Genomic DNA, 23,404 nt, shown 5'->3' on the forward strand with positions numbered 1-23,404 from the left:
AGGCAGAAAAGTAATTACATGACTTTTTTTCTAACATGCAGAAATAGTCTGTCAATAGATTTGAGTAAAAAATAGTCTAGTTCCATTTTAATCAGCTTGATCAAATATTTACAGATATTTCATTTGACTTATTGGTCAGGGGACTATAGGCTAATCGTTTTCACTATTATATCACTACTATTTCACTATCGTTTAACTATTTAGAAATGCTTCATCACTGATGCCAAGAGTGTCTCTTTAATGACTAAATACAGGCCTTGTTCGACTTGGCATTCTCCACGTTTGTTACAACAACTGTTGTGGTTCTGTGTTATGACATGAGGCTTGTAAAGTGCTCCCCACAAACTGCTGCACGTTCTAATAAATTCATCTTGATTTATTATTCCAGTGACTGATTACACGGATGTAAATATTCAGCAGTAAAATATATAGTCTGGGGTGACAGTGTGTCTTTCCCAAGCACCAGCACGCTGTCCTGTTGGGTCAGAGCTCCACTGCCACTCACAATTATTTATTAGGCTACATATTCACTCTCTATCCATCACTGTATGGCCACCCGGCCCGGTCACATCTCTTTATGTTTATTACAGTGTCCCACCTTCCCAGGGAGGATGATTGACGTTTTCGGAGAGGACCGAGGTGGGACTTGCGCGCTCCTTCTTCTCCAATCGTGGCTCGAGGGGGCGGAGGCTTTCCATCCATACTCTGATTATGAGTCAGTTACCAGACATAAGCGAAACAATAACAGTTGGTGGGTTACTTTCTGTTCAAAAGCTTCACAGGCAAGTTGAGTCTTTAGCGCGTTTTAGCGCATCAAGCTCTCGAGCACATCGGGGGTTTCGTGAGAGGAGCTCAACGCGCTCCACTTTTAATCAGATTAGGAGCCTTTCTGTTCAATCCTTTTCTCCCTTCCCTACAGTAGCGGTGCAGGAGTGGCCAAAGCCAAAAGCAGCGATTCAGATCAGATTTCACCTAAACCAGCTGGGAGAGAGACCGAGAGAGAGAGAGCAGAGAGAGGGTTTGTCAGTCTCCCTCCTCCCAAATCCAGAAAATCTTACCAAGGAAAAAAGGAGGAGTGTCGGGGGTGAGAGAGAGGCGCAGAGGAATCCTGAGGAATTTCCGAGGATATTTTCCCCCTTCTTCTTTTCTCCCTCCTCCTTTCTTGAAAATCTGATATTACAATTTAAAAGTTGGAGGAGAGGCAGCGGGGACCGTGGTCAAGGATGGACGAGCAGCCGCGGTTGATGCACTCCCATGGGGTAGGCATGGCCGGACACCCCGGCCTGGCGCAGCATATGCAGGATGGCACCGCGGGGACGGACGGTGAGGGAAGAAAGCAGGACATCGGAGACATATTACAGCAAATAATGACCATCACAGACCAAAGCTTGGACGAAGCGCAGGCGAGGTGAGGCTACACACACAGACAACACAAACATACACAAATAGCCCACACACTTGTAGTATCAACCGTAGAGCGGAAATGTTAGAAAATGTTATTGGAGATGGAGGGGGGAGATGATAACACTGGTTTGTATCCAGACTGCCTGTAAATGAAAGCAATTACGCCCACTGAAGTGCCGTGACTGCGCGAAAGCGACAAAAAGCCATAAAAACTTGTCACGATTCATATTTGGTCTCATAGAACAACTTTTCGCTTGATAATTTTCATCCAAACTATGAATTATGACATGACTAATGGAGAGCCACACGATCTGTTCAGAGGATTGTAAAGTGCTGAGAGGTTTCCCAGACACTTGTACCATGTTTGCAAAGGAGCTTACATTGTAATACTGAGCTACAGTAACATGTTGCATTTCATAATAATTATAATCACCAAGAATAATAGAGAAAAAAATATGAGACATGTTAAAGTTGTATATGTATATTTTGGATTCTGTTACTAATAGGAAAAATGTGGGTTTGCAAAGGTTTGAAGTCCCTCATTGTGAATTATGGTGGCAACAGCTTTTTCATTTTAGGATTATGGTTACTGTCTAAAAACTCATGCATGTTTATATATATATATATATATATATATATATATATATATATATATTTAAAAAACACACAAATCTCTTACATTAGAAACAGAAGTAAAATCTGTGTGAAATTTAATTTCCATGCAGATTTTGCGTTACTGTAGGACGCTCCACTCTTTAAAGGGGCTTTGTTACTGTTGCCACTTGTTTGAGTATTAGTGTGAAAAGTGGTGTCCTCTGCTCCTTTTAGGAAACATGCACTGAACTGCCACAGAATGAAACCTGCTCTCTTCAACGTCTTGTGTGAAATAAAGGAGAAAACAGGTGAGTTTCTGTTTCATCCTTTCCTTTGTGAGCTGGATTTGTGTGCAAAGCTTGCACTGCTTACTGATACTGATGAAAAAGTGTCTGTTTTATGACCCAATCGTATATTCTTAGCATAGTAGCACAACATGTATTCTCTTTTGTAGTATAAAATCATTCTTGAAAACCCTTTGATTTAAAGAAAGAAAATGTTAATTGTGTAAAACACGGATTAAATTGTGGTGACATTCTCCTGTTGGTACAGTTTTTGCAGATTTTTTGTGTGTGTGTGATTTATGACAAGTTTTCCCTGACAAAAGTCACCCAGCGTGCATGTTAGCAGCCCTGATCCCAGATGAGGTGCTGTCACTGCTCTGGAGTGTTTTCATGCCGACGTTTGGGCCTCTCTGTGGCTGTGCTTTCTCAACCCTCTCTTCTGTTTTCCTTGGCTGAGTGTGATGGCGTTTGTGTCGTGTAGCTGGGTTTTTTTTTTTTTTTTTTTAATGCAGAGGCAGGTCAGACTGATTTTTCTGTTTATGTTCACCACCAGGGTCAGACTCATGAAAAAAAGAACGTGTGAATTATTGGTTTGTTAACAGCAGATTAAAAGAGGAGCAGCGTATATTACGGTGAAAGCCTGATACTCTCTGAAGGATGTCGCTGTTTAAGAGGAGGCTGTTTCAAGGCAGGAAATAAAACCAAACATCCAATATAGCCTTATCTCTGAACACTACTTTGAGGCTGTCTTTGAGGTTATTGAAGGAGCTGTGTCACTTTAACTGCTGGGGTCGCTTTAACACCCATGACAGTTTAAAATAAATACAGGGCGGGTTTGGAGGCTTAAGCATATTTCTTAATTTTACACGAGCTGTTAATCCAGGACATTTCATTCTTATGACTCAGAGTTTGGCACACGTTTCTGCTTTAAAAAAAAAAAAAAAAAAGGACAAATGAAAAGAAAGTAGAAAGACTCAACAGCAGACTTGTTAAGATTGCTACTAGATTTTCAAATGTTAAAGTCTGTCTGTTAGGAGGAGGCTAAAGGAGGCTGGGGCCCGAGCTGTTTCTAAATTGCCAGGCTTGGAAAAGTGGGAGAGTAATGCCCGGCTCTTTGTAAACTGTCTGGCGTCTCCCTGAGTTCAACCAGAGTTCGTTTCCAAAAAGAAGAACAAAGTGACTTGGACCTTTTCCTGGCTCCTCTCCCCCTGCTTCTCCTCCTCTCCTCCCACCGTTCTTGGCAACCGGGGATTTTCACAGAGCTTCTGACGAGTGAGGCTCCCCCCCCTCTGCCTGTGAATTCTCTTTCTCTTTATTCACGACCAAGTTTGGAAATTATCATGATTCGGCCCCGGTTTATATTTTATCTTCTATGTATGAATTCAGTTGTTTTTAACACAAAGTGTGGTTAAAAAAACATCTAATCAGTAAGCTCTAAATATTAAGGCACAAAAAAAACCTTTTAAAAGTAAAGAAATGCCCAAGCAAGTCATGATGGAATCAACTCTTAATGGCTGCCTGGCTATGTCCTCCCTGTCTACGTTTGAAGAGCTGAGCTGCAGCTCATCTTCACCCATAGGAGGTTTGTACAGACAAAACTGAAAATCCTTTCACTGCAGTGACAGAGAAAATGACTCAAACCTTCAGCATGGCATTTACAGCCAAATGTGCTGAGTGCAGTGTATGCGAGCCGAGTACAGCCTGTAATTTGTCAAGTCCTTTTTTATATTCTTTACAAATAGTCAGCTCCTCGCTTTCTTTTTTTTTCTTTTTTAACATTGTTGCAGTCAGAGTGTCTCTTAAAACTCTCCTCTTCAACCTTCTCCTGAAACATTGTTTCAGATCATACATCATTTGTTGCATGTAGTCACTCACGTGTGCCACTCGGTATATCAGTGCTGTGTTAGCGTTGACAGCAGCAGCATGGGACATTGCAGCAGTGAGTTGTCCATTGGCGAGCAGCTGACAAACAAGGCGGGAGTGCATGCCGATAGGGGGACAGAGCAATCCTTAACTGATAACCCCGCCCCATGCCAACCCTGCTCCCAGTATATTTGTGCTGGGGTCGAGCCTAGTGTCACGCTAGAAGAGTATTTAGCAAGCTTAAACAAGCTCATGTTCGCATGCTGGGTTATGGAAAACTAACGCTGGAGGCTTGTGTTACCACTTACAGACGTTCCTTTTGGTCGCCAGTGTTATATTTCATGAAATGTTTGCCCTCACTACCGGCACCCCCCCTCCTCCTCCGCTCTTGTCTTTATTTTTAAAAACTGTCATCATTGTTTCTACATTTCCTGAGAGCACTTAGAATTTGTTTTCCCTGTTCCTGCTTCACATCCTGTGAAGAGAGCCGGGAGAGCGTCTTTGTTTGTGTGGAACCATTACGGCGAGGGGAGCTGGCACGTACAGGTTGACTAAGTAAGAGAAGCCAGACACCAAGTCAGTGTTTGTGGGTGTCAGATTTCAGGCCCATGCTCTCTCTCTCTCTCTGTCTCTCTCTCTCTCTCTCTCTCTCTCTCTATATGTGTCTCTCTGTCTGATGGGCCTGGGACTGTTTGGTCAGGCCTCTCTCTCTCTCTCTCTCTCTCTCTCTCTCTCTCTCTCTCTGTGTGACAGCAGCCTCACATTACCCCCCTCACAGGCCCGGGTCAGATGGAGAGCTCCTGCATGACTAATGTGATCAGACGGATAATGCATTACACCGCTTGTACTTATCAAAGCTGGAAACCTGCTGCATCAGACGGACCTACTAACTGCTAACCCCCCCCCCTCGAAAGCTTGCAACTGTTAATAAGACATGTAGCCATGGTTTATAAATGCACAGTGGTGGTGTTTATCTGATCACTTTCAAGTAGCTTTCTTTATTAGCACAACAGCAATGTATTTGTTTCGTCCTGGAATTGCTATGTTGGTAGGGCTGTAGCTAACAAATATCAGATTCAGATTCCCTTTATTGTCCCACCAGGGGAAGTTTGTTTTTGCAGCAGCACCACTCAGACGAACTCAATACTAAAGGACAGCATCGACAGTTAAAATTGGACACAATACAAACGACACAATATACAAAGGCATCATCATGAACCTGAACAGTAAAATCCGAAGAATCAGTGCTTGTACACAAAAGGACATATCTACTGAGTGGAAAAGTGCAATCTGAAGGTGAACAAAATGCACAATAGTAGTGCAGCTTTATCAGACTGAGTAGCCTACTTATTGCCATTCCATGTTCATAGTTTATGAATCTTTTCAAATGAGTTCTCCGTTGGTCTCTTATCTGGGAAACCATTGACAAAATAGCAATATCCACACCTTCAGATGTCCTGTTTTATCTGATTAGCGGTTCGAAACCCAAATTATTTTAATTTACATTGATACAAAACCGAGAGAAGACAACAAATATACATATTGTAAAAGCTGGAATAATAAGTTATTGCTTAAAATTGGCTGAAAAAATAAATCTAATTTTAATACTGTGGAAAAATAATTTTCAAGCTTTATTAAAAAAGATAGATTAAATACAGAAAAGTTGAACAAAAACGAAAATTTAGAAGGAAGTTTAGTAGTTTAGAAGAAAGAGGGAAGGGCAAATAGAAATAACAAAAAGTGGATGTTAAGAAAGATCCAAAAACATCAGAATAACCAAAACATGTGTTAAGAAAGCAGTAACAAATGAACTAATCCATTTCTGAATCAATCATCCGGCCTTGAACCAAACGTAATGGTGCGTGGTGATAAAACGTCAAACCTCTATTTATGGCGTTTTCTGACATTAACATTAAACGTTGACAGAGGAACCAGTTGAGCTCCCATGAAGCAGTGGATAGACTGGTCACTATGGCTCCCAGTGCTGCTGTTTTTCAGTATTTAATTGACACGGCTGTCCATGATGAGTTCAGGGGTTAGTGTTGCCTCTCTTTGTTACTCTCCTCTCATCTCCAGTGACAGATGGAGGCATTAGTCTCCAATGTGGCGCTGTCCTGAAACTAATGGCTATGTCCTTGGTTTTCCCCGCGCTAGCCGGCAGACTGTATAACTGTCCCCGGCTTGGAAGTGCCGAAGCAGCAGTTTATCCCCCCATGTTTTAGTTTCCACGGAAATAAGGCCGAACAGGACTCAGCCTGTTCCCTCATAAATGACTTAGAATAAATAACTTCCAAGTGAGAGTGAAGTTTTTCCTGAGAAAGCGTTGCCGGGTCTTGATTTGCAAGCTTAGAGGAAGCTCGTCCTGCACTTAGCAGAAACATTCCTCTAAGTGAAGAATAACAAACATGCAATATATTCTTACAAGTAGTCGGAGCAAGGATGTGCTGCTGTAAGTTTATCTTTCCCTGTAACGGATTTATCACAAACATAAATAGATCAGATTCCGTTTTACCCCCTGCCGGTGTTTCCTCTATATTCATATTTATATTCACCACTTTATCAGAAGCAACAGCCAGTGTTTTAGCCGTTCCCTGTCCTCTGATATAAACTCACTGCCAATTAGGATAGCTAATATATTATGCAAATGTTGACTGGCTTAATTGAGACATGTTAATCATGTTTTAAGAGGCTAATTACAGCCCTGTATATCTGAGGTGGGAGTAGTAATTAGCCGTGATAACAAATCTGGCTGTAGGATGGTCATATTCTGCATGTGGACGTATGGCCAGGGAGTGTGTGTGTGTGTGCAGGCTTGGGTTGCTGTGTGTGTGTCTCTTGTGTTTGTTTTTGCAATTTTTTTTACATCGTTTTTTTAGCCTTTAAATGAATTAAACTTTGCATTTCAGTTCAGATTGTCATCTTTACAGATACCCTTTTTTTTCCCCCTCGGCATACATATTTCACATTTCACCTTCATGGAAAAAAAAATAGGACAGAGGAACCAAGATCTATCAGCTCACCTATTCATCAGGAATATGGATGCTTCCCTTCTCTATCTTCAGTTTGTTTCCTGCACTCCTCAGTCTGGTTATCTGATTCTGCAGCTCTGTGCATCCAGGCCTTTTACACAAGGAGGCTGTGTTCTTACTTTTCTGACAGAGATCATATTCGGATCTATTACGCTAAGAATGCCCTCTCACTTATCGAATATAAAATGGCTTTAGAGAGGAAATTTGCTCAACGGTGGAGTGGAGTTTCTTTTTATTTTTATCAGATGTTTGTCTCCGGAGCTGCTTTTAGTGTCTGCAAAACAGCTCTGGTGACATTATTGCAGCTGCAATTGCCTCTGCCATTGTTTTTCTTATTGGTGCTGTTAGGATTTGATTGGATTTTCAACAGTCTTGTGGAATTGCCTCACGCAGCAGGAGCGGCAGACCTGTATATGATGGCGTTTGTACACCTGAAGATCTTATTACTGATATGTTCTCTGGGCTCCAACTGTGTACTCTAACTACCTCTGAATCACACTATTTAGTTTGTCATTCTTCACACTCTTTTTGTTCCCTCCTTGTCTTTAGCTGAAGAAACATATCATTTCTTATATCACAAAATGTAACTTAAGCAGATTTTTTTGGGCGCTTGCCTTGGCAGTTGATAACCTTTAATTCGAGGTGTGGGATCTCATTTCCATGGCACCCTGCCTCTGGTATGTAAGAGGAGTGTTGGCAGCATGCTGGGGTCATACAAAGGAACCCCCCACCCCCACCACCACCACCACCACCACCACCTGACTTCGATGAACAGTCAAACATAAAATGGCAAGCGCTCTTCCCCGGCTGACTTAGTAAAAATGACATAAATTAATACATGCTGCTTAAACAGGACCAAGATTAATGGCTGCCTTTCGCTGCGGCTTAGATCCACTGTCAGTCGCTGCTCGCTGCCCAGATGGAATCAACACCAATCAATGAGGCTACCTGACTCTCCCTGGATATCTGCTTAGGATGGAGAGCAGGCTGGGAGACACACATACACACACACATTTGAATAAACCCTCCACACGCCGACACATATATCATACATAAAAAAACATGAATTGCACCCATCTTGATGCAGTATTTTCACTCCTCTCTTCAGCATTCCCCCATATAAACTCACAGCCATATCCTGTATTACTTCCCATATAGAGGGATGTTCAATCAGGTGCCACAAAGTCAGATGGGGAAGAGCAGTGAGGCTGATGGCTCAGTAGTGATTGGATGTTTCAATTACTGATAGTAATGCCATGGTGTAGTGAGTCATGCAGTGCAGATAGCACCATTTATTTTAATCAGGACGGGGGAGAGATGGGTGTGGATGTGTCTCCCTCCTTTCAGAGGAGTTTCACATTTAGATGCAGGGGAGTGCGCGCTCTCTCTCTCTCTCTTTTTATTCCACATACCAAACACATACACACACACACACACACACACACACACACACACACACACATGCTCAGGTGGATTGAAAGTGGAGGAGAGGTTGCCGTGGGTAACGCATAGCGACAAGGTACTCTCTCTGTGAGCTATTCTAATTTATGTTAATAAACCTTGCCGTTGCTGTGAGAGACAAAAGGGGCCACAGATGAGCCTTGGTAACCTCGGCACCTTCACTAGAAGGAAAGGCGTAGACAAAGAACAATTCACACACACACACCCACTCTCTCTCACACATGCACACACACACACACACACACACACACACACACATGGAGGGAAAAGAGAGAAGAGATATTGAACTGTTGAGAAAGACACAAATACTGTGGTGAAGAGCGATGATAAATTTAGCCACACAAAGAGTTGTTTTCGTGGCTGCAAAAATCAAACAGCCTCATGCTGGCAATCTTCAGTGTGTGTGTGTGTGTGTGTGTGTGTGTGTGTGTGTGTGCGTGTGTGGTATCTGCAGCGTCTGCGTGTGTATCAGAGTGTGTGTTGGAGGGGCAGAAAATAGACAGGCAGGCGGTCTCTGGGGTTTTTTTTGCTGCTAATTCCTACGGAGCCTACAGAGACACCGGGTGCTGTAGCTTTGGATCACGTCCCAGGGCAGATGTGACACCACAGGTAGCATTTAGCGCAGTAGGCTCAGAGCGCGAGTGTTAGCACAGGTCAGCATTTGGCCAGACTGCTTGGCAGTAAGTGGAAGGACCATCTCGGAGAGGCAGATAAGGACCTTAAATCTGCTGCTGATTTTTTTGTATCTATTTCAGACAAGCAGGCAGTCCTTTAGCATGTTAGAATAAAGATTGTCTTCAGTGTAAGCATGTCTTAACTGTCATAAGAGTGACTTAATTTGACTTATTTTCATTGCAAATCTGTAAGTGTTGAGATCCTTCAATAAGTTTTTATCATTTTTTTCAGCTTGCATCATGAAAATTCTCCTTTAAAACTGAAATTGCATCAGAAACACTGCAGAGTTTCACGAATACCAGCTGCATTGACTTGCTCATGTTTTGACTTTTTAAAAGGGAAATCTGCATTATGGTAAATGTAATGGCTCAATACTTGACTGTTATATATTTTTCAGTGCGAGAAATAAACAAACCTAGAACTTGTGGCCTTCATTCTGATGTCAAACAAGGTAAACTATTTCTCTCAGAGACATTAATCAGGATTGATAACACAGTGAAGCCTCCTCGCTGCTTTCCTGAGCTGTAGATATCGTAACCCAAAGAGTGAAAGCTGTGGGTTTCCTCTTCGCCGTCTGTCTGCCAGCTTGCCTTTGCGGTGTTAGTTCTGGACAGTTAACTCCGACTGAAATTATGTTAATTGCTGTCATTTTCTTTTTCTACTTGAGCATAATCAGCAAATTATATACTTCTGTTCATTTATTACAGAGCCACTTTTAACAGAGTTTTTACCCTTCAAAGATCAAAAAGTTAGAAGGCACTTTGCCCTTGTGATTTGTACATATTTGTGTGTGTGCAGGTTTAGTAGCAAAAAAAAAAAGGTGTTATCAGTGGTTGTTATTGTGTGTGAAAGTTTGTCACTAAGAAGGCTAGTTATCAGAAGTCTCTGAAATAATGAGTTTATTTATTAAGAACAGAAATGTGACAAACTACAACTTGGTATTGTATTCGACACCATCGTTTCTTTTTTTTGCTAACACTGCACAAATTCATGCTGAAGCAATGCAAAAGAAAGGTGTTACTTTTTAGCTCCTTAAATGTTGTCACCATGTTTGCACTGTTTGTTATCCAGGATGACTGAATGTGCTGAGAATACTGCGTTGTTACCTTTCAGAGGTTATAGGTCATTAAAACATGTGCGTTTGAAAATGGACTAAAATACATTTAAATTTTGTTCATGACATGACATTTTAAATGCGGATTTTGTGCTGGTTTGTAACTCCACTTTATGGACATCCATGTTTTTCTGTTAGTTTGCATTAATGTTTGTGTGTGTGTGTGTGTGTGTGTGTGTGTGTGTGTGTGTGTGTGTGTGTGTGTGTGTGTGTGTGTGTGTGTGTGTGTGTGTGTGTGTGTGTGTGTGTGTGTGTGAGAGAGAAGAAGTGACAGGTAAGATGTGGATATAGTCATTTCATGTTGAGGGTTTTTAAAGGGCATTCTTTGTAGACTCTACATTTGAGAATCTCAATCCATCTTTATTTGTGTAGCGCCGATTCATAACAAATGTTATCTCAAGATGCTTTCTGTAGCTGCACAGTCTGTAGCTAATGACCAACAAGCACAAACTCACACATTGAAATGCAAAAATTATGCTGTTTATTATGTACACACTACAGAACATCCAGTGAGTTAGTTTAGAGTGGTGAGACAAGAACTCTCTTTTTACACATTGAACATGTACTGTATGGAACTGTCCTGAGAAAATGTAGGAGAAATCCACATTGAATTTGTAGCAATTAGTAAACACGGATAAGACATTTTAAAAAGATAAGATACTTTATTTTGAAAAACAAGTTGTCTTTAAGTATAAATCAGATGTTTCGCTGTTCAGGTCTTTGCCAGAGCATCTTTATGTCCGAGCATCTTGTCCGTTATCTGAGGAGTGACTGGGCGCACATGCAGTACCCAGCTGCAGACACTTGTTATAAATATGGCAGATGACTTGTATAGTTTTATGCTTTCAGATAAAAAGGCACCTTCACTGAGAAGTGTCTGTGTGTGTTCAAGTTCACTCCCAGCCTTGCTTTTTAATACGAGGCGTTCGGTGTCTCTTACTCATGCGTTCACCAGTCATTCACAAGATTTGAACCGACGACCCCCGTGGCTCCGCGGCTGCCTCTCACGCCTCCAGGCGGGCTTGCTCTTCTTCTTCTTCTATTATATTTTATTTGTCTAGCTGGCACCACCTTGTAGCTTGTTTTTATTGGACATGTCCTTCAGCACCGTGTTTAGCAGTCTCCTCCCCTAAACACATAAAATTCCTTTATGTTCCTATTACTTGAGTTTATGAAGAGCATCTTCGGCCCCCTCCCCTCTGATAAGATCATATTGATAGATTGATATTGGGAGAGCTGGAGTGTGATAAAGGCTCGGGGGTTAAGAGCTTCTTGGATAGTTTAACCTTGATAAAACAGTTGTTTCAGTGAGGCTGATTTTGCCCCATCCGTCTTCATCCGTCAGGGCCCCGCTGAAGTATGCAAATGAAGGCAGTAGAGGGAAGCGCCGTGTGCGGTTAAATGGGGCGTTGCGAATGTGCGGTGTACCGCGCCGACGGGGTGATACTACTTACTGTCCAAATTTAGTGTGTCTTCTGAAACATCCTTCCCCCCTCTCTTCCTTTTTTGTCTGCGTTTCAAGAATATATGCAGCCTGAGAGGAACTGTGGCCTCTCGTAAAATGATTACAGCTGTGGCAGCAGCAAAGCACTCTCTGCTGGTACATGTGTATGTGCAGATTTTAATGTTTGCGAGCTGGAATTTAGCGAGTGCAGATCCCTGTGTTATCCCTTTAAGTGTGTCTCTGTGCGTGCCATATCTGTATTTACATGTTGCAGCAGGTTTTATTGCCTGCTCTTGCCATACATTTAAAAATGTGGCTGTTTATTGCTCTAATTAGTGAGTCTGAAGGTGTAAGGGTAATAATCTTTATGATAATAACTGTTTATGTCTTAACACAGCTCTCCATTCACAGTTTACGTTGCTCGGGCAGCTTCATTTGCCTGATTGGTTTTGTACCTACTCAGCAGCATTAGGGATGTTTTTCTCTGTGTGTGTGTGTGTGTGTGTGTGTGTGTGTGTCTGATTCTCTCATTTATCTCATGTGTCGGCATATTGATTGATTCCCCAGCTCACTCATTATTTTGTTTCTGTTCTTTACAACTCATTTTCAGAAAAGAGGGCCAGCACTGAGGCCAGAAACACATACCAAGTCTCTTCTCTCTGCAGTCTGACTAGCCACCGCACACATAAAGCTGTCAATCAGGAGCTTCCCTGCCTGCCCTTTGTTATGGAACGCCAGCTCTGTGGGTGGGTCCTGTGGGTGATAGATTGCCCAGAGAGCCTATCGGACTGCAGGAAGCATCCATCTCTGTCTGGAGCCTGTTAAACAAGCTTGGGAAAGCAGCCATGTAGTCCTAACCACCACTGGCCTCCACTAAAAAACCCCATTAACATTAATGAAGGATAGCTTTAAAAGTTCTCCAGTAATAGGCTTGAATTGGATTTATGAGTCAGATAGTTTGCCAGGGAGTACGTCATGAAATGTGTCAGTGGTAGATAAATGGAAATAAGCATTTGAAAGGTCTCAGGACTTTGTTTCAGAGAGAATTTAAGCTCAGCTTTGATACAACAAAAAAAAAAAAATCGTTCCTCTCAAGGTCCAAAATCAAGCAGCAGCTCAGGAGCATCTGTGAGAAAAAGTGAAGTGTTTGATGTTTTAAGTGACTGCAGATAAAGCTGCTCATCTTTCACACACACAGGGCTTCTTCTTCTTCTTCCTCTTCTTCTCGAGGAAAAAAAAAAAAAGTTCTTAATACTTTTTTTAAAAGCTCTTTCATCCCAGATGGCACTGGCCATTTCAATACCTTGCAACTACCACTTTACCTGTCGGCGAGGTCCCTATAGATGGCTGATGTGAAGCGGCCATTAGCCAGCCAATTCCTCAGCCGCAGATTACTGTGCCAGTACGCGGTAATCACAATGTTGAAAAAGGTCTGATTGCACTCCATCCAACCTACAAAGTGTGGCATAAATGGGTTTTTCAAAGGTCTGCAGTTGGTTGTTGGTGTGTCATCATAGTGCATTAGGACTGTCAGAGGCAAGATGGCAGCTTTTGAAGCCTCTTTCATTTTGTGTGAATGTTAAAAGGATGCAGAAATACACTCGGAACAAACCGGGAAAACAAGGCCCGAGTGAGATTTTTTTTTTAGTGCAAAGAACCTCATGTATGAGCTGCTGCATGGGAAGTAACGTTCTATTAAATATGACTAATTTATGCTTCTCTCCCCCTTCTTCTCCTCCCATCTTTTGCCTGGTCTGCCCACTACTAACCTCTGATGTCATTAGCGTTGGAGGGAGGTTGAAGGGACAGAGGGGTGTCTTTTCTTAATGAATTCCGCTGTGTCTTTGCACTTCCCCACCTAGTTAACCCCCAACCCACCCCCCCTCTCCCCTCCCCCCCACCCAATGCTCAAGGTGTCAAATTAGAGCAGCTGGAAAGGGGAGAACAAGGAGATGGACAAGGTACATCTCACCCCCACCTCATTTCCCTCACTCTCCTTCAAATCACCTCATACAACATGATATTCATGGATAGTATCCATGTAACAGCTATGCAATAATGGCTGGATACACTCCACTTAAGCACTTTAATGACAAAGAAGGTGTTACCGCAGTTAATGCATTAGGAACGGAAAATACAGTAAATGAAAGATTCTCCATCAGGTATTCACTTCAGTGCATACCGTAACATCAATCTGCAGTGATGGAGTATACAGACTCAGACAAAAGTAGCAAAAATACCATAAAAGGTACTCAATAACGAGCTAAAATGTCCTATATTGGATTATTATACTGATGGATTTATTTTAGTTAATGCCATCTTTTATTTACTGCTACGATATCCGATCTTCTGCCTTCGTTAATAAAGTATGCATCTTCTTCTAACACACATGTTCACATGTTGCATATGTGAATGATTCTCTTTACTTTCTCTTTAAATCTCACTTTGTTTGATTGGTATAATTGTTTGCAATAAGAAAACAAGTTGGTGACTATTTCACACCACATGAAGCATAGATTGGACCACCAGGTTGGGATCCACACGTACAATTTGATTGTACAAATTCAACATTGCATTACATTTCATATGCTAGTTATATGTTTTTTTTTTTTAATTTGAATCTGCAGAGTAACCATAGCTGTAATATGATCACAGTGAAATAAAAATGAAACATGACATTTTCAAACTAATTGTGGTTCATATGTACTAGCGTTAACCTGCAGGCGGCCATATTACTCTAAAGCATCACCTATTAGAAGATGCTGCTTATGACACAGCCTGTTGTAACGCTGACTACAATATCCACAAAGAGAGTGTAGCTATGCAAAATATAAAAAACACCAACCTAATCATTTCTCCACACAGTTAATGCACAAAAGCTAATCCTAATGCTGTCATCATCAGTATCTGCCACTACCCAAAGCCACTGTAACTTATAATTCACTACAAAATGATCAGATCCATGCATCTTTAGTTTGCGTTTAGAGATGTGATTTTGTAATATCTTTATCACTTGTGCCAAAGTCTCACCTCAAACCCCCAGGTCTGAATTTTCTTGTTTAATTTTCTAGTTATGATTCCAAAGTTACAAGACATGCCAGAGCTCAAAGAAATGTAAAGTGATCAAAATGTATTATTTTTGGAAACAGTGCAGCCATTAGAAATGATTTATCCTCTAATGTAATACTGCAGACTGTAAACATTGTTTACCTCCAATTAAGAGGAACAATTGCATCAATATGTTTGTAGCTGTAGAGAGTGTGTTGTAATTTTTACAGGATGATTTTCCTGAATCAGGGTTGAATAAAAAGCAAATCGGTTGACGTTAAGGGTCTACACTCGGCTCTCTTTGTCTACATGTGTTTCAGTTTATGGCTCCTTACCCTCATAAGTCCCTTCGGCACCCTTTACAGAGATGAGGACATGATCCAGTTGCCTTCTTTGAAGAGTAATAGTGATAGTGACAGTGATATCATATCAGACCGCTCTGCAGGAAACACCTCAGTGTGATGTTACTTCCTCTTTGGTCATCCTCAGGAGTAAGAAGAAAGGAAAAAAAAAAAAAAAACAACACCACTCGGAGTTGCAAGCTAGGCCGCAGGTGGCAGATTTTAATGATGTTTAAGTGTCTCAGGGTGGATTTTTTTTTTTTTTTACAGAGCCTAGCAGAGTTGTTGTTGTCTTCTTCATCGCAGCGTTTACGGCTGATATTCCTGACTCAACAGAGAGCGGGCATCCCCCTGTGGCTCTGCTTACTCACTCCTGAGCCCGGCATTTAGTTTTCTTTGGCAGACCCAGGCCACAGCTCATTAGACTAAGAGAATGTGCCTGCCTTAATTAATGATATGTAAATATCCTTGAATTGGCCACATTTGCATATTAAGAGAGATTTGTGGAATCTGTGGAGTAATATATTTTAATTAGGGATTAATTAAAAATAATGGGAATTTCATTTCATCTGGCAGGTTGTGTTTGGTGTGAAGCGTGCGTTGGGGCCCGGATCTTTGAACGCCGAGGCAGCGAACGACATGTGAAGGAAGCTCTGCTCTTCCACCTGCTATCTGTGCTGCATACAAACATGTGCGTGTGTGCCCTCGAACACTCAAACACACACACACACACACACACACACACACACAAATGCTCTGGCATCACATTCCTTGAGATGCCAGAGTCTTCCCAGGGGGTCTCCACAAAGCGCTGCTGCTGCTTTGAAAAGCCAGCGAGGAGGGGCAGGAGATCCAGCTTGAACACCCACAATATGTTTTTGGGGACGGTCCCAGTTTGGCTCGGTTTCATCTCCTCTCATCTTTCTGGTTTTTTTTTTCCCCCCTTGTAGTTTGGGAATGGCTCTCAGACACGGAACACTAGTTATGTTGGCAATTATGTTAATGGAATGCCATTAGGCCATGATTGTGTATGAGCGAACGGGGAGAGAGGGCACGTTTTCAGAGACCCAGAGTCAACGTCTGCTTTGATCCACCTCGAGGAGACTCTGCCAAAAACTATCTCTATTTTTTTTCACTCGTACATCTTTAGCACGGCAAACAGTTTGACCGTCATGTCAGGGGTGGCTTCATTCCGAGCTATTTGTACTGGGTAATGATGTACTCGCGGCCTTTTTTTGTCTGACAGCTTCGAAAATAAATCTAAGTAGAGACAAAGAAACCATCTGTCATCAGCATCACTAATAGCACTGATAGCACAGCCACTATCACGGCATCTCCAAGGTGGAAATCATCCCCATTACTGAGCATCAAGGCTGCTTCCTGCTTCCTGATGCTCCTCGCAGCAGCCAACATCGCACACAAACACTCTCTCTCTCTCTCTCTCTCTCTCTCTCTCTCTGTTTTACCCAATCTGCAAAGAGAGATTTTTTTTCTGGTGCATGTTTCAGTCATTTTTCAGGAGCAGAAGTGTACACCAAATGTCTGTTATTCCTCGGGCTCAAGGAGGAGAGCTCCTTTGGCATTTGTGATGTGTCGTCAGAGCGCTGATGTTATTGATCCAGGACCTTCCGAATTCATTAGGAGATCCAGCAGAACTGTGCTGCATCTTTATTTATGTTGCTGCCCCCTCCCTGGCCTGCCTCTCTCCCTTCCTCTGCTTCACTCCCTGTCTGCATCTCTCTTTCATCCTCCATGCATTATTCTTTTATTATTCTTTTACAGCTGCCTTATCGCCCGCATTTTGGTGAGGATAAGACCTGTCATCTTTGGGTCTTGTCTGGGGAGATGATGGGAGACTTCAAGGGGGGAGGAGGAGGGAGAAGGGTGGGTGTAAAGAATGCCTGCTGTCCCCCTTTTCCCCCCCGCCTGAAATGGACCTCTCTCTCTCGCTCGCTCTCTCTCTTTTTCCTCTTTCCTCCTCCACCTTTCTTTTTCTCACTCTCGCTGTCTCTCTTTGTAATGAGAATCTCTCCCTAATTGAGGGAGCTGCAGCGAGCTGGCCGAGGGCGGCGGGGTTAGATTGTGATACTGGCTACGTGACCGTTATGCTGATAGAGGTGGCAGATCAATAATTTAGGCCCTGACCTTAATGGTGGTGTTAAAACGCTCATTCCTCTGGAGTCTGGAGGCCTTAAAGGTGCAGAGTTGGATAAAGGCGCCGAGCTGTGGAGGTGGGAGTGGGGGATGGTGCGAGAAGCAGATAAGAGGAGAGAGGTGGAGAAAGCCGGAGAGAGAGGGAGAGAGAGAGAGAGTGTATTTGCAGTCAGTGTGTGAAAGAAGCGGATCATGAGTGATGTTTTTCCTGCTTCTACATTCAGACGCTCACATTGTCACCAACATTCATCCTCTTAGTATCTATGTGAATGCCATAAGCTTTTCTTTTTTTTTTTTTTTTCCACCTCGCCTGTATTTGGTTGTAATCCGTTTTCATAAGCAATCCTCCACCCATTCTTACTGCTGCACTGAATGCATCACCAGACACCAGAAGTGAACAAAGAGCGCAGTAACGAGTGGGTATAATCTGGTTCTGGGCTCGTCTTGTGCTGCCTAGCTTCAGGCCATGCATGCTGAGAATTCGGTCAGCCATCGATTTGATTCTGAGGGACATTAACGTCACGGCCTCATGCGTCTCTCTGCATCTTTAAGACCCCGACTCATTCCCTGCTGGCAGGATGTGACCATCTCAGCCCCCAACAGATACCAACCCCCCAGCTCCTCTCTTCTTCTCCCCACGCACCCACCCAGCCACCCACCCAGCCACCACCCTTAGGGGATGATATATTAGATATAACCAATTCAATTTTATGCAGCCAGGACAGACGCCCTGGGGACATAAACACACACATTTTTTAATACACTCCTCACCAGGAAGCCCAACGCGCTGGAGCCTGCGGCTGCCCTGGGTCTCCTCTCACACTCAATTATTAATGTAACGGCCGTAGTGGCTTAATTAAATAATAAAGACAAGCTCACTGCAAAGGAATGGGCCAAGGACGAGCCAGAAACGAGACGTGTCTTCTTGAAATGTTAGGATTTGACATAAATGAGAATGCAGGGCTTTAAATATGTGAAATTGCAATAACAGTCGTTGACACGGGATGTCATATTTACAAATACTACATTCACCATACATCAATGGTTGACATATCTTTATACTGGGTATTGTCTTTAAAACAAAGAATTAAAAGAAAATAGCCCATGTAATATCACATCTAAATTGCTTTTTGAGAGTTATTTGTCATATGAAATATTTTTTCCAGAAAAGCTCTCCCAATAGAAATAATTTGAGGAGAGGTGTAGACTTTTGGCTCGAAGTCTCGGATCGTCTCGGCTCATAAATCAATTGTCTTGAGAGTCGGGTCAAACAGGGGCTTGTGATACCTCAACTACATAAAAAGAATGATTTCCTCAGATTATGGATTCCTGCCACCTCAAGGGCGAGCCAGAGGAAGCACTCTGTCTCCGATGTGATGAAATGTGGCGTTATCTTTTACTTTGTTTCATTAGATTCACTGGAGATTACACCCTCCATCCTCAAACACTTGATTTTTCCAGCTTTTGAAAGATGAGAGATCTTCTGGCCTCGGGGCAAAAAAATATATATATTTCCAGCTCCCTTCCCCAACCCAGTTCTTGCAAGGGGCTTCATGTCTGTTTTAACTCCAAATTAATTATTCAGATTCAGTTTGAAATGCAGGCGTACAATTTGAGTGGCTTGTTCAAAGGCAAAAGCTCTTTTTTTTACACTAATGGCGAGTAAGCCACGCCATTAGATTGAAAAATAGGCCCATTGTGTGTGTTGACTTGGTGGCGCACCGCGATGAAGGATTGCGACAAACTGGAGTGTTTAAATCGGCGAATTGAAATTAATGCCCTCTCAGAGCCCGGCTTGCTGACGATACATTAAAGCTAATACTCCAGCGAGGTCGAGCAAATGTTTGTTTATTTACATGAAATACCCTCCGAGAGAATGAAATGATTGGATTTTCGCCCAAGTAAACACTTGTATTAAAGGGTGAGACAAAAGGAACAGTTGTGATGCAATGATGTGTGGGCGCTTTCTGCTTCTTTCATTCTGAATCGTCTTATATTGCCAACATGTTTCCTTTATGAGGTTATTTTTTTTAAACCTTTTTTTTTTTTGTCATTCAGCCCCTTTTTAATAATTGTATTCTTTCATTGTTGCCCTCACTTTACAGTATGTCCCCTCTTCCTCCCTACTGACACATTGAGACACTTTCAAAAGGTCATGCCTCGAGTCTTTCTTGTCACATCACTTATTCAGACTGGTTTTATTTATTCATGCCACTTTTTGATTTTAATAATGTAATGCAGTGAAATGTTTCTTTCATTCAGCTATAAAGTGCTTGCGAGGAGTGTTGACTTCTTTTAAAAAAAAATATGGTTCTATGGCTTCTTTATGTGACTCAGACAATCCCGTGTGTTGAGTGTGAGCTGTTGCTGTCAGGTAAAGAATATCGATTGAAATTATCCCTCACTTCCGCCGCAGCCAGAAGACCTCTCAGGTGCCGACGAGTGTATAAGAGGCTCTTTTTATACTTTTTCTTTTTTCCTTTAGAATTTAACGCCAGCGGCTGAGAGTGGTATTTATTTTCCTCACACTCTGCTCTGCTATCCTGGACTTGGCAGAGTGATTTTGTAGAATAGAAACATTATAGACTGTTAGTGTCAAAGTGTTAAATGTGATGTATAGAGCTGGGGCTTTCAGAGGGGAGGAGGGGGATTGAGGAAGAGGCGGTAAGGAGGTTGAGCACCGGCAGCCATAACTGGAGCAAGGTGCTCATGGGAGAGAGGAGCCATCCACCATGTGAGGGATGGCAGGGTAATGTGGCGGGAGGTAATGGTTTTTTCTCAGTCCGCTGAAACAGAGGGGAGATCATTAGGGGCCGCTGCCGCCGCGCCGAGCCGTCCGTTTACCCCAACTCTGCAGGCATCTCCTGTCAGAGCGGGGACGTGGAGACACTCATTGTGTTTGTCTGTCTGTTCTCAGCGGTGCTCCATAGAGGCACCAGTGTTTAATTTTTACTTTGGGTCCCTTTTTCACTGGAATGATAGACGCTGACACTTTGGCTTACAGCTGAATTCACATTTCCTTACTGAACGTTTCTCCAGCTGTGAAATCGAATCAAAGGCCAAGGCTAGACCTGATGACAAAAACAAAACTCCTTCACTCCTCCTTTGCTATTTGAGTTGTCATACACTTCAGCTATTGGGCGAAAAAGTGGTTTAAAAAAAAGAAGAAGAAGATCAAACTGCTCTGAGATCCTAGGCTAAAATAGTGATTACTCCTTTGTTTCATTGGGGTAAGTTTTGACTTTGATTAATTAAAAAAGATCACAGCTGTAGTCTTAGATTTTATGTTACAAGCTGCAACGTAACACATATCTTTATAGTTCAAAACTCAAATCCCGATCAAAAGAGAGATTGAATTCAGACAGATAGTTTGAAACGCATGCAGACGGGGAAAAAAAAACCTTTGGATTTCAAAGCAATGGAATGTCTATGGCAAAATGAAGATACCTCCTTTTTATTTTCTTTGAGGTGATCATAGGCTCTGGTCTGTGTTGGTTTTGTTTACAAATCATTGCACTGTTTGACATTTATGTCTTACTACAGATAATACGAGGAAACATTATAGCTGCTGGTTTTTCTAGTAGGGAAATAATCTTTGGAGCAAAACATCTTATTTTGAAAAGCTTTGCGTGCAAACAGAATATGCTTGAATGTTCAGGAAGCGTGTTTATTTGTTTTTCTATAGGCAGCAACAGTGTCTAAACTTCAATTGCGTGTAAAGACAGTGATGGTGTGCTTTTTGCCACCTATGGTAGAAATAAAGGTGTGCTTTTGTGCATCAGCGAGGACTCCTCAAACCCGGTTAACAGCACTTTGAGCTGTCGGTCGATTTTTGCCCCGGTGAGCCTCCAGCCCGGCGTGACAGAGAAGATTGGACGTCATTAAGGTCTACACTCTCTCTGCTGTCTGGTGTGTGTGTGTGTGTGTGTGTGTGTGTGTGTGTGTGTGTGTGTGTGTGTGTGTGTGTGGGGAGGGGGGGGGGAGGGGTTGAAATGGGCTTTGCTGCTGCCAAAAGCATGCACTGTTATTGTGTATCGCCATCCTGCACGAGGCACCTCAAAGAAGACAACCAGACCTGCATATTCATCCTGCAGAATCGTTTAGCTGCTTTTCCAGATGTTCCTTTTTTTTTTTTAGTTTTTATAATGTCCTTCTGTTACAGTCCAAGGTTGGCGTTGGAGTCACATCTCTTAACAAGAAGATCCTCCTTGTGTCGCTGTCAAGACTCATTCACGCTGCATGGAGAAAAAAAAGCTCCCGAGAAATATGATCGCTCCTGTAAAATGGACCAATTACTCCCCATTGACAAGCTTCAAAACCCGCTTTATTGGCCGATCCAGCCAAATAAAACTTTATTGCACAAGAGGAAAGGGCCGCCGTCTTTTTTGCATAGCTTTTCCAAGCCCAGCGTTTATATGATCCCCGTTATTACACCTCTGTGACATTTAAACTTTATTGAACAAGACTTTAAAATCTGTCTGCAGTATATAAAAGATGGAGGAATTTATTTCTTTCAGATGGGAGGAGAGGCTCCCGATGGTTGCGACGGGATCGGAGCGGATTAACATGCTTTTATTAGATTAAACAACTTAGAAAATAATGGTTTTTGGAATAGTTGCCTGTATTGTTTTTGTATTTATCCTAGATTTATTATCTAGCTGCAACACACACTTAATGTCATTATTGAGCAATCGTCATATTTTTGTTCTATAAAATTTAAGAAAATAGTTTAAGGTTCACATCAATTCTGTAAAGATATAAATCCTCACATGCAAAATGTCACCATGGATGTGAGTCTTTCACAAAACATCCCAGTAAGTCATTTCTGTTTTTCTTCATGGCAATCTTTTTTTTTCTTTGAACCATTCAATTTTACAACAAACTAGATAAAAGCATCGTACAGTTTCTAAGAAACAAAGGTGGTATCATCAGAGGACTTGTAAGTCAGATATTCAGTTTACTATCATACTAGAAAAAGTAAAGCATCTAAAATCTAAAAATGATTTCAAAAACTAGAATTTTTATTTATTTTCCCTCTCATTCATATAATCAATCAATCCTTTCGGATTCAATCTACAATATCTGAAATATTTCATAGTTTGATTTGAGCTTTGAGCTTCATATAACTCTACATGTGGGCTTCCTTTATAACCTAATGTGTTCTTCGACACACACACACACACACACACACACACACACACACACACACACACACACAGGTCCTGTCCCCCTCCTCTGTGTAATTAAAAGGGGGGTGTCTGTCAGGGGCTGCTGCTGCTTTGTGTGGCCCCATATGTTTGGGCGCTGATACAGGGAGGATTATTCTGTTTGGAGGCCTGATAACAGCCTGTTTATAACCTTGGCACAGGCTGGAGTCTAATCTGGCAGCAGCACATCTCTCCACACCTCCAAACCCCCCCCCCCCAAAATGTTCACAGAAAAAACATACTGGCTATTTTTTCTCCAACAGGGGAACACAGCTGTGACCCCAAAAAAACTCCAGATTTTACCTTTACAGTGTCAGGTTCAGATTCTAAATGTAAACAGGTGAATAATGAGTGTGGCTTTCCATATTGGACCTTGCTTAAACCCAGCATGGAGCACAAGAACTGTAATGTTTCCTGTGATAAAATAAAATATATTCTTCTTTTAAGGTTTAATATTGTGAAGTAGTACAGAATCACTTCTACAATTCCCCTTTGTTCCCCATCTCATTTAATTTTTTCAATCTACAGGCTGATTAGTCCATTCTTTTGTTCTCGCGGTGTATCGCCGCCGCGCTGCCTTTCACATGACGGAGTGTGCTGTGATGTAAATTCTGCTGCTGCAAACTGCTTTATGATTCTAAGTCCTTTGTGCTTTTTTTAATAGCAGCTCCAAATGGTTTCTTTTGAACTCTTAAATTATGCGTTTCCTGAACTAATTGCGACATGATTGATTTCATTAAATCAATTGAGCACTTGTTGCCCGGGATGGGGCCGTATTCCTAAGAA

At 42.1% G+C, this 23,404-nt stretch overlaps 1 protein-coding gene across 4 annotated transcripts in view; it reads left to right on the plus strand.

The window, feature by feature from the left end:
* The first annotated feature begins 708 nt into the window (after positions 1-708).
* Positions 709-23,404, plus strand: part of pbx1a (pre-B-cell leukemia homeobox 1a) — a 45,456-nt gene continuing 22,760 nt past the window's right edge. For 3 of the 4 annotated variants that reach the window (XR_009674027.1, XM_061044718.1, XM_061044719.1), the window contains exons 1-2: positions 710-1,408; positions 2,233-2,306. Coding sequence is in view for 3 of the 4 variants with exons in the window: in XM_061044718.1 (XP_060900701.1) it covers positions 1,224-1,408; positions 2,233-2,306 (259 nt within the window). In the remaining variant the exon portion in view is untranslated. Of the gene's footprint in view, positions 1,409-2,232; positions 2,307-23,404 lie in introns of all 4 variants that reach the window. The other variant, XM_061044717.1, reaches the window with a different exon arrangement.

This window comes from Labrus mixtus, chromosome 8 (assembly GCF_963584025.1).
Source record: "Labrus mixtus chromosome 8, fLabMix1.1, whole genome shotgun sequence".
Taxonomy (NCBI): Eukaryota; Metazoa; Chordata; class Actinopteri; order Labriformes; family Labridae; genus Labrus; species Labrus mixtus.